At 43.1% G+C, this 12,256-nt stretch overlaps 1 protein-coding gene across 1 annotated transcript in view; it reads left to right on the top strand.

Moving 5' to 3' along the window:
* MINDY4B (MINDY family member 4B) overlaps positions 1–12,256 on the top strand; it is a 41,045-nt gene that overhangs the window by 15,543 nt on the left and 13,246 nt on the right. Inside the window, exons 8-10 of the mRNA XM_033402716.2 lie at positions 4,371–4,441; positions 6,201–6,273; positions 7,047–7,208. Coding sequence (XP_033258607.1) covers positions 4,371–4,441; positions 6,201–6,273; positions 7,047–7,208 — 306 coding nt within the window. The remainder of the gene's footprint in view (positions 1–4,370; positions 4,442–6,200; positions 6,274–7,046; positions 7,209–12,256) is intronic.

The raw sequence follows: 12,256 nt of genomic DNA on the forward strand, positions 1-12,256 counted from the left end.
CCATTCACATTGGCTCAGAAAAATGACTGCCAGTCTGAAAAAGGTGGCCCCCTCTCACGTCTTCTATCAGCACCTTCCACACAATGCCCTCCCCTGCAATGAATCTCCCCCACCTCCTGTGTGGGAAGGACACAAAGTAGGGGATAGGGATGGTGGAAAACGGAAGGTGCTTTTTTTTTTTTTTTTTTCCTTTTGCGGTACGCAGGCCTCTCACTGTTGTGGCCTCTCCCGTTGCGGAGCACAGGCTCCGGACGCGCAGGCTCAGCGGCCATGGCTCACGGGCCCAGCCGCTCCGCGGCATGTGGGATCTTCCCGGACCAGGGCACGAACCCGTGTCCCCTGCATCGGCAGGCGGACTCTCAACCACTGCGCCACCAGGGAAGCCCCAGGAAGGTGCTTTTTTAAGTTTCCTCTGTGGATAAAGAAATGAAAGTTGATTTTCTAAAGAATCAGAACCTTACAATGTAGCAGAGGAAAATTAGAGTAACCCTGAAGCCATATAAATGTGGCTTGTATGGAAAGGGAAAATTTGATTCATGAAACTCACAACCCCATTCCTTTCAAAGGTCATAGGGACAGAAAACTTGGGCATGAGTTCTCAGTCACACACTAGCTACATGGTCTTGCTTAAACTAATTACCCCAGACCATCCTCCCCCACCCTCTCTTGGGTCTATGTGGTAGGCAGAAGAATGGTCCCCTGAAAGATGTCCATACCCTACCCCCTAGAACCTGTGAATGTTTCATTACATGGTAAAGAGGAATTAAGCTCGTTAATCAGATGACTCTAAAATAGGGAGATTATCCTGGATTATCCGGGTGGGCCCAGTGTAATCTCAAGGGACTTTAAATGTGGATGAGGAAGGCGTAAGACAGGGGAAGACTGATGTGATGTGAAAAGAGTACCACCCACTGTTGCTGGCATCGAAGGTCAAAGGTGGGGGCCATGAACCAAGGAACGTGGGCAGGGCTGCTAGAAGCTGGAAAGGGCAAGGAAACAGATTCTCCCCTAGAGCCTCCAGAGAGAATGCAGGGCTGCTAACATCTTGATTTTAGGCCAGTAAGACCCATTTCAGTCTTCTAACCTCTAGAACTGTTAAGATAATAAACCTGTATTATTTAAGCTACTAAATGTATGGTAATTTGTTACAGCAGCAATACGAAACTAATGGAAGCTATATGATAGATTTTAAATACCTGACATGAAATGTTAAGCTAGAAGCCTGCTTAGGGACTTTTTGTGGTAGAGGGAGATGTTTAATGGGGCTACACGGAGAGGAACCATGTAAGAAATGACTCTGCCAGCAAACAGAGGCAAACCCTTTCCTCTCTGTCTTCCATCTCTTCAACTCAGACCTGGGAGAGTCTGATTCAATAAGAAAGTCTTTCACATCTGCAAGGGCTTCTTAAGTGTAGCCAGAGTTGAGAATAAGATGATTAGAGCTAGAGCTATACATAGGTTTTCCCCCTCAAGGACAAAGAGTTGATAATGGGGACCTACTGTACAGCACAGAGAACTCAACACTCTGTAATGACCTATATGGGAAAAGAATCTTAAAAAGAGGGTATATATGTATATGTATAACTGATTCACTTTGCTGTAAAGCAGAAACTAACACAATATTGTAAATCAACTCTACTTAATTTTTAAACTAATGTTTAATTAATAAAAATTAATTTAAAAAAAAGGCTAAGAGTTGAGCTGGAATAAGTAATGAAAGGAAGCAGAATCAGACTGCATGGTGCAGGTGGGCTTTGCACAAGAGTGGTGTCAAGCGGACCCAAGCTGACCATTACCATAGCCACGTGGGGGTTGGCACCATTTCCTGAGTGAGGGGGCATCTGGATGCATAGATACTCCTCTGAAGGGCACTCCCTAACCAGGGCTGCATGTGTGATCAGCCCCCATCCAGACCTTTACCAAACACCATTCACTATCAAAATGAAGCAGTTCTGTGCCCTGTCTTCAGGCAGAGATCACAAGCTAGAGGTCTGAGGGTTACATGTGGGCAGTAGGCCTATTGTTATTATGGGTTGAATTGCATCTCCCCTCTCCCCAGAAAAGAGATATGTTTAAGCCCTAACCCCCAGTACCTGTGAATGTGTTCTTATTTGGAAAGAGTTTCTTTGCAGATGTAATCATGTTAAGATCAGGTCATGCTGGATTAGGGTGGGCCTTAATCCAATGACTGGTATCTTTATAAGGAGAGAGAAATTTGGTCATAGACACCGACACATGCAGGGAGAATGCCATGTGATAATGAAGGCAGAGACTGTCCCAAACCAAGAACACCAAGGACTGCCAGCAGCCACCGGAAGCTAGGAAGATACAAGGAAGGATCCTCCCCTAAGGCCTTCAGAGAGAGCATGGCCCGCCTCTGACACCTTGATTTCAGACTTCTAGCTTTCAGAACTGTGAAACAATAAATTCCTACTGTTTCAAGCCATTCAAATTTCTGGCCATTTGTAGGGTAGGTCTAGGAAACTAATACATCTATTACATAGGATCTGCAGCATTAGCTCATATGGTGGTGTATTTTTAAAAACTCGACTTGGTGAACTTCAAAAATAATCAGAAAATTCCACATAAAAACCTAAATGTTCGGGCATTCCCTGGTGGTCCAGTGGTTAGGACTCCTCACTTTCGCTGCTGAGGGCACAGGTTCAATCCTCGGTCGGGGAACTAAGGTGAAGCCACCCCTCAATCTGCACAGAGCAGCAAAAAAAAAAAAAAACCAACAACAAAAAAAAACCACACACAAAACCTAAATGTTTAGGTCCTCCCCACTCCCACCCAAAATCAGAAAATCCGACAGCACTAGGCCTGTATTCTAGCATGTCTTCAATCAGCTGGTAAAGGGAGCAGTGACTCCCATTAGACAAGTTGTGATAGACTGAATGATGTTACCTAACTGGTAAAAAGGACTCTGCAGATGTGATTAAGTTCAAGATCTCAGACCGGGAGATTATTCTGAATTTTTCTGATGGGCCCAATGAATCATAAGTGTTTTATAAGAGAAAGAGGACGGCAGGAGATTCAGAAAAAGGGATGTGATGAGGGAAGCAGAGGAGAAGAGGCTATGTGATGTGGAGTCATGAACCAAGGAATAAGGACAGCTTCTAGAAGCTGGAAAAGGCTAGGAGACATCATAGCCTCCAGAAGGAGCACAGGCCAACCAGTAGTTTGAATGGAGTCCAGTGACACCAGGGCTGGACGTCTAACCTCCAGAACTGTGAGATGATGGATTCCTGTGGTTTTAAGCCAACACGTCTGTGGTCGTCTGTTAAGGCAGCAACAGGAAACTGACACACAAGTGCTGTCCCTTGCCTCGGGCCCCACCTCTCCCCGTTTCCCTCACGTCCTGGCGTACACCCATTTGGGTTCCCATCTGGCTTCTGTGGGCACTGAAATTTCTTCTCCTGCCTGAAGATCCAGCCCCTGCAAGGGCATAGATAGTGAAGGGGACAAATTAATCCACAAAAGGAAAAGTGCATGCATTTTAGCAAAAGGCTTCCTGATATAATGACTTTAAAGAAGAGGCTTTAACCCTGGGCACCTTGAAAGCCAGCCAAGGAGCTTCTTTTCTGCAGGTAGAGTATTGACACAAAGCTAAGATAAGGCCAACCAGTGAGAGGCCCTGAATGAGGATGGATTTTATCCTGGAGCTCACAGGGCACCTTTGGAAAGTTCGGAGCAGAAAAGTAACCTGGCCAAGAAAAGAGACAGGGAGAAGTGCCTTAGAGAGGGACAGACAGTAATTTTGCTGTGGTTCTAGCATGTTCTAAGAACTACAGTAGGTCCTGTGCATTATTTCATTTAACTTTTGCAACAATCCTAGGAAAAGGGTCTTTTTATCTACATTTGCAGATGAGATTGAAACTTAAAGAAGCTGGAGTTAATATAGTAGAACTGGTTTTGAACTCAGGTTTGTATAAGTCCAAAGCTATTTCTAGAACGCTTCTCTGCTCCCCCTGAGTTTAACAGGATGATGAGGAAGGATGCACTGACAGAGGGAGGCTGGATAAGGGCCAGCCAGAGCAGCTCTGAGGAACTGAGCTAGGATAGATGCTGGAAAATGGAGAGGAAGTATACACTATGTCTTAGCCATGATTCGAAGAGAATCACATGATAGAAGTGGAGGAAAGATGGGTTGAAAACCAAGAGAATGATGGTGCCATTGGCACGCCTGAAGCAAGGAAAGAGGATGCATCTGAGGGTGGAGGTGACCAAGAGAAGCAGAGAGAGCTCCCATGGTCCTTTCGGCAGTTAGAAAAAAATCTCTCAGGTGTAAATCCTTGAATTCATGCCCACAGATACACAGAGATGCACTGTGTTTATGCAAATGTGTTTTTCCTTTGTTTTTCAAATAGTTCAAAGGAGAAGGAAGCCATGGTGTCATCTTGTTTCTTTACAGTCTGATCTTCTCCAGAACATTTGAAAGGTAAATTCTACAAATATTTGCACAGGTATTTCCTATAGCTCTGGGGTCACATAAACAATGCTCTCTTGTGTTGGAAAATATTTTCATGCCTTATTGGAAACATGAGTGCAATTTTTTTCTAGTGGACACTCTTCTGTTGATTCATCCTTTTCTGTAGTCAGTTTGGGCATATTCGTGGGAGAGTGGATGTCATCAGAAAAGTCTGAATCTACTTTTCTAGCACAGTAGTAGGTTCCTTTTTCTTGTGGTTATAAATATTGGCAGATACCACTCAGGCTTATTTGTACAGTTTTCATAAATGAAAATATTTTATGATTTCTATGTACGATAAAATATATATCCACAAATATTTATTTTGTCCCTATGAAATGCAAAGCCCTGTTCTTGGCACTGTGGGAAATACCAATAAAAGAGACTATGGCCCTGACCTCCTTGCAGTTTCCAATTTGGGAAAAACCAGGGGTACACAGAGAGACTGAGCAGTCCCAGGTGGTACTTAACGTGCCAAATGAAGTACAGAGACAATGAATCTTAACGGATTCCAGAGGAGGGAGGGGCCCCAACAGATAAGGTGGCCAAGGAAGGCTTCTGGGAAGAAACAGACTTTCTTCTGGACCCTGAGAAAAGGGTAAGCTTTTGAGAGTCAGAGAGAGAGAAACAGAGGGCCCCCAGAAAGGAAGAATTTCAAGCCTTGAAGCAGTTCCTGAAAACTTGTCTTTTGCATATCATACTTTTATGATCTATATTATTATTTGCTTAACAATGTCCTTAAATCAACACACACTTGGGACTTCCCTGGTGGTCCAGTGGTTAAGACTGTGCTTCCACTGCAGGGGAGGCACGGTTTCAATCCCTGGTCAGGGAACTAAAACCCTGCATGCTGTGTGGCACGGCCAAAAAAAAAATGAAAAAATTCAAAATCAACACACATTTAAATATCATCTTCTTCTTAAACATTAATATCCTCTAAATCATGTAGTTGCTGTGCTAAAGAAAAAATGTTTTAAATACGTCACTGTAAAATTTTTTTAATGCTCATATCTATACCACCTAACATCATGCCATCATTTAGGAAACACTGCCCTGAATTACATCTGATGCTTGACCCACGTCTTTAGGTCTTAGTCACAGAAGTGCTTGACCTTCCAGTCCTGTGAACAGGTTCGTTCAAGAACACATACAGCTCCTACAGCTCAGCATCTCCCTCCGGGCGACAACACGAGCCACTTTCCACCTCGATATTATACTGTCCTGGGTGGAACCCTGACCCCTTGGCCCTGGTGAAACAGTAGAGGCTTCAGCCGAGACATGGGCTTAACTCCCCAGCTGGTGGTTTCCACTTGAGCAGTCTGGTCAACTCTGCCTTGGGCCAGCACTCTCTGGAGGGGTCACGTGTCACCACCCTAAGTCAAGTGTCCCTTGGCACTCAGCGCAAACAGTTTTGCTACAGAGCCCAGCACCCACACGGAGCCCACACCCAGGGATTCTAACGTGTGAGGTCTGCCGCTTCGTCCTCCTCCCTGACCACTTATCACTGGCTTCCCCCAACGGCATCCAGAGCTTGCCCCGTCACCTCTGCAGCCCCAGTCCTAGAAGCTTTCCCAGTGACAGATGGAAACGTGCCAGGCACACGGGAAGGACAGTGACCAGGCAAGCCCAAGTCACTGCTGCTCTGCGTTGGGGGGGCGGAGGGAGGAGAGGCTGCATGTCCCTGGAGCATCACCGGCCGTGAGTGCTGATGGCTTCTCCCACTCTGCAGGCTTCAGAAGGACCTGGACGTCTCCACCACTCATCTGCTACGACCAAATGCTGGAGGTTTCCTGTGCAGGCAGGTGGGTTGGAAGACTTTGCCTTTTTATTGTAGCATCTCAATTAGGCTTTTTTTATTTTCCGGTAAGCAGGCCTCCCACTGCTGTGGCCTCTCCCGCTGCAGAGCATAGGCTGCAGACGCACAGGCTCAGTGGCCATGGCTCACGGGGCCAGCCGCTCCGTGGCATGTGGGATCTTCCCGGACCGGGGCAGGCAGACTCTCAACCACTGCACCACCAGGGAAGCCCTAGGCTTTTTTTTTTTTTTTCCTTTCAACTAAGCATATCCTCTCCTTAAGTGAAGAGTGATGAAATTATCTTTGAAAAACTAAGATGCTCCCCCGAGTTTCTTATCAGATTCTATCTTTCCACTTTCCATTACAGTCCTTTCTAGTTTACCTCTGAGAGCCTGCCATCCCTGAGATTCTAGAAACATTAGAAAATATCTTGACAAGACCGCCCAGGAGTCCCTAATAACAGAAAGAAAAGCACTATGAAAACTTCTTAGCTTCATGCAGCTTCAATCACAACTATGGAAACCTAAGTTTAAAAAAAATATGAAGGGAGGAAGGTCCCATGGGGAGTTATGGGGCATGGCTCAAGGAAAAAAAATCAATAAACTCCTGTTTTAACACTGCCAAACATTCATGACATATGTTTTCCCAGAATTATATATTGTGGGATTTCATTCTTTTCACTAAAAATGATACATTTTATGATGATTAAAAGAAAAAAGAAATTAACTCCTTGTGTCATCGCTACCTGAAATGTAAATATTTGTAAAATGTGTCATCTAGGCAGTTCTGAACATGATTTTAACTGGAAGAGCCAGTCCACACGTCTTTAATGGCTATCAGAAAGGAAAGTCTCAGGAAACGTTATGTGGGGTCCTGACCCGCAGTGACGTCGGCTATTTGCAGTGGCATAAGGACACCTCAGAGGATGATAGACTTTCACAGGTGAGTGTGTTCCAATTCTCAACCACACCACCAGAGTGTCACTATCTGGACAAGGCAATTCAAATCGGAGCTTACTTTTTCCTTTACTACTTTCCTGCATGCCTTCCACTTGCACATATAGACACACGTGGAGATTTTTCAGCGACTAAATGGAAATATCCAAGTCTACTTGCTTCCTATTTTACTTTGTATATTTTTATGTATACAGAGTATAGGTAATACAAGTAATATGCAAATAATTTTTAAACAATACTTGAAATACACAAATAAAGTCTCTGGCCTCCCCACTCATCAGAAATCAATACTGTCAGCAGAGAATGGTTACCTTCCCAACCGTGTATTATGCAAAACATGAATGCATATATTCTATCTATCGCTCAAAGCTTTAAAAAGAATAACTGAAAAAAAAAAAGGGAATCCCACGTACGAAACACCTCTCAAAAAGCTTTCTAGCTCAGGGGATGTACAACCTCTGACAACCAGAAAGTAGACTGTGCTGTTGAAAAGCACAGCCAGAGAATTAAGTAAGATGTGGTTCTGTAAAAACAACCAGGAGAGAGAGTGAGGAAGCAGGTATACCCACCCGAACCACAAATCAAAGATGCTTCTGTGATATTTTCACCAAAATGTCATTACAAAACCCAGGGAAGGCAAGGCAGATTCTATGAAAAGCCAACACTTCCTTGGAGCGGCCCTAACGCTAGCTGGGATGGAATTCAATGTGATGGTGACAACCCCCTCCAGGCTCACCGCCCACCAGCACCAAATGAGGCCCCATTACTCAGAGCCTGTCCTTCACTCTCCTGGTTCCAGCTCAAAATCCCTTTCAACGTACAGGGCTTTACACTTTATAATGTCCTTTTATATCCATAGCTTCATCTGTCTTTCCTCCTACTGTTGGCTCCAGCTACAATGTGTTAATCATGAAATCAGCATCTCACAACACATACAAATCACGTCTGATAGCACTGGGAACGTAGCGTCTGACTTTCGCAGAATTAGTATATTTTGTGTACAAGTGTGTCTTAAAAGTTTACCTAGTATTCCTTGAGTTTGAAATCTAGTCCATCATAGAAAAATGACACCAGAAACTAACATAACATTGTAAATCAACTATACTTCAATTTAAAAAAAGAAAAAATGAGAAGTGACAGATAAGCTAAAAGCAAAAGAAATGAACCCAATCCCGTCACCCAGGGTCAATCCTCTCAGAAATGCTTCCTTCTCTTTCTCATATAAATATGTTCTATCCTACTCCTCTGAACCCTGCATTTAACACTAACGTCCTTATATGCCAATGAATATATATCTTTCATCACATTTAATGGATACAAAGATTTTCCCTGTATGAATGTGAAGACTGTACTTTGAATATGCCCTAGACAGAGAATGGATTTGTTATTATTATAAAGTTCCTAATCGTTTGTTCCAGACAATTTGGGAATTCATCTTAGAATTTATTTGCTTAATATTTTCCTTTAAATCAACTCACTTTTACAATTTGAATCTAACGTTTTCTGCAGCAGTAATACAAACTATGGACTTGATGTGCTATTTTTTTCTAATACATATTAAATAAATAAGGAAACGTGTTTTGTTTTAAAGTTCACCCCTTGTGCCCTGACTTCCACGCCACATGCCACCAAGGGGCACGTGCACCATACTTTAGAAACCTGGTGTAAAAGTGAGAAGGTTCCCATAACACGTGGAAAACAGCCCTGTCCTGGGAACCAGGAGACTTGGCTGGAGGCCTTGCCCTGCCACTCACAGGAGTGTGACTTGGGCCAGTCACTTACCTGCTCTGAGCCTGCTTCCTCATCCACAGACTAATGTCCTAACACTTGCCCTGCAACCACATGACTGATGTGAACAGCAAACAAAACCATGAACGCTGAAGCCTGTTTGGAAAGCCTGAATGACCTCTCCACACATAAGGCTTCATAATAGATGATAAGGAATAACAGTAGAGTGTTTTATTCAGCCATGTTCATTCAGCATCTATTGATTGTGAGATTCTGTGTCCGATACAAAGAGGAGTTATACATGGGCCAATACCACGACATAAACTGAGTGCTGTAGGAAGGATAGGCAATAAAAACTAAATAACAGCGATCCTGACACTGGCTGCACATTGAAATCACCTGGAGAGTTTTGTTTTCTCAAGCGACTTTATTCTTTTAAAGCAGCTTTAGGCTCACGGCAAAGTGGAAAGTATTTACAAAGGTTTCCATGTATCCCCTGTCCCTACACATGCATGGCCTCCACATTACCAGTATCCATCACCAGAGTGGTACATTTGTTACAACTGATGAACCTACACTGACGTATCGTTATCATCCAAAGTCCATCGTTCACATTAGGGTTCACTCTTGGTGTTTACATTCTATGGGTTTGGACAAAGGTACAATGACACGTATCCACAATTATAGCATTATACAGAGTAGTTTCACCGCCCTAAAAAGCCTCTGTGCCCTGCTGTGCAACCCTCCGTCCCCCCCCAACCCCAGTCACCAATGATCTTTTTACTGTCTCCATAGATTTGCCTTTTCCAGAAGGTTACCTGGTTGGAATCACAGAGTGCGTAGCCTTTTCAGATTGGCTTCTTTCACTTAATACTATGCATTTAAATTTCCTCCATGTATTTTCAGTTTGATATCTCATTTCTTTATAGCACTGAATAATACTCCATTGGAATATTGTGAGTAACATTTCATTGAACAGATATTATTCTACTGATAAACCATGGTTTATTTATCCATTCACTTACAAAAGGTATCTTGGCTGCTTCCAAGTTTTGGTAATTACGAATAAAGCTGCTATAAACATCCATGTGCAGGTTTTTTGTGTGGATGTAAATTTTCACCTCCTTTGGGTAAATACCAAGCAGGGCAAATGCTAGATCATATGGTATGTTTAGTTTTGTAAGAAACTACCAAGTTGCCTTCCAAAGGGGCTATGCCATTTTACATTCCTACCAGCAATGGATGAGACGTCCTGTTGCCCTACATTCTTGTCAGCATTTGGTATTATCAGTGTTCTAGATTTCGGCCATTCTAATAGGTATGTAGTGGTATCTCAATTATTGGGGTATTTTTGGCATTGCCCTGATACTATTATAGTATATGATGTGGAACATCTTTGCATATACTTATTTGCCATCTGTCTGTCTTCTTTGGTGAGGTGTCTGTCAGTCTTTGGTCCACTTGTAGAGCTTTTAAAACTATCAATGCCCAGGTCACCCTCCAGAACAGTGTCAACTACACGTGTGTAGGACCTGTGTGCTCACACTCAGCCCCACACTTACAAGGTGCTGCACTTGGTTTGTTGCTCTGTTGTCACCGCCTTAACATCCTTAACACTTTTTCAACAAAGGCCCCCACTTTTTCATTTTGTACTGGACCCGACAAATTGTATAGCCTCGTCCTACCCAATGACTCTGTTTATCTGGGCTGGAGAGCACCTGGGCATTGAATTTTTTTTTAAGTCTTCAGGTGATTCTAATGTGCGCCCAAGGTTAGAAACCTCTGTTCTGGAACAGGGCTGCTTAACCTCAGCACTACTGATATTTTGGACTAGATAATTCTCTGTGATGGGGGCTGTCCTGTGCATTATGGGATGTTTAGCAGCATCCTGGCTTTTACCCACTACGCCCCCCGCCCAGTGTGACAACCAAAAATGTCTTCAGACATTGCCAAATGTCCCCTGGGGGACAAAATTGCCCTGCCTGAATCACTGCTCTAAAAAACAGAAAAAATAAAAAATCTTGTTAGACTTAGCTGATTAAATCCATGGCGTGCAGAATTGGAAAACTAGCTATTTCAACTGAAATTACAAGAAAGAGTATCTTCTTTCAATCAGTATCAGAAAGGTTGACAGCTTTCTATTCCTTTTTACCGTTTGCAAGGCTTTCGGGGCAAGTTTCAAACCTTATCTTAAATTAAAATTAAACAGGTGTTTGCTAAATAGCTACTAAGCTGCTCGAACACAAGAAACTATATCGAAGGCTATGCACCCCACCACCACCACCCCTGCCCTTGCTCCAAGAAAGAGAGATTGAGAGAGAGAGAGAGAGAGAGCCTCAGAGAGTCAAGAATTCACAGCCGTCCAGTGCTACCATTTTCCACGCATCACATTTCTTTTGATACAAGTCAGCTCTGACCAATAGTGCTATTAAATCATGCTCTAAAGAAAAATACCTGCAGAGCCTAAAATATCTTCCAATAATAAAGTGGATGTTTGTTGGGACCTTAAAGTCAATCAAGAGACCGAGGCCTAAGGTAAAAAAAATAAATAAATAAGAGCTTTCCTGCTGGGAAGAGGGCAAAATGTACCCGACCTCAGGACCACCGTCCAAAGGCCCGCTCGCAGATTGGAAGTAGGGCAAAGGATGGCGACAGGCCAGGTTAGCTTTTAAATCTACGTAGAAATCACATGTAGAAATCAAAGCTTCCATCTTTTCGAAAAGTGACTAATGTGGCTTCTCGTCCTTTCTTCTTAGAGTCAGTGTTCTCTCCCCAGGGAGACGCCTATGAATCCTACCCACGGTAAAAATTGCCTGAAATTGTACACTAATGGCTTGAAACCTGGAGGATGTTTATTATGTTGTCTCTCACGTGTGCTTCAAGTTTGGTTTCAGAACAAATGTATTAAAGAGCAGATATAGGCTGGTGGGTAGTATTCTTACTTGAACTGCTGAGATATATGACTATTCGGCAGTCACATGTGTACATATAAGGTTTATTTAATCTGAAGGTGCTTTTTTAGTTTCTATAGCAGCTCATTATATTCCCGGATAAGAGCAATCCACAACTCATCTATTATTATTAAAATAATTTTTACATAGAATGATTTTATGTATATAAGAATTTTATATTTTCTCATCATCCCCGAAGATGGTATTTTTTAAAGCTCATTTAGTCATTATAGTGCCAACAGCCACTTGTGTAGAGCACGTACTGTGTGCCAGGCTCTCTCTAAGCCACTGGTAATGATATCTTCTTTCATTTCATCCTCACTTCCACTCAAAGGTATAATCAGTGTTAGTTCAA

The sequence above is a fragment of the Orcinus orca genome, chromosome 5 (assembly GCF_937001465.1).
Source record: "Orcinus orca chromosome 5, mOrcOrc1.1, whole genome shotgun sequence".
Lineage (NCBI taxonomy): Eukaryota > Metazoa > Chordata > Mammalia > Artiodactyla > Delphinidae > Orcinus > Orcinus orca.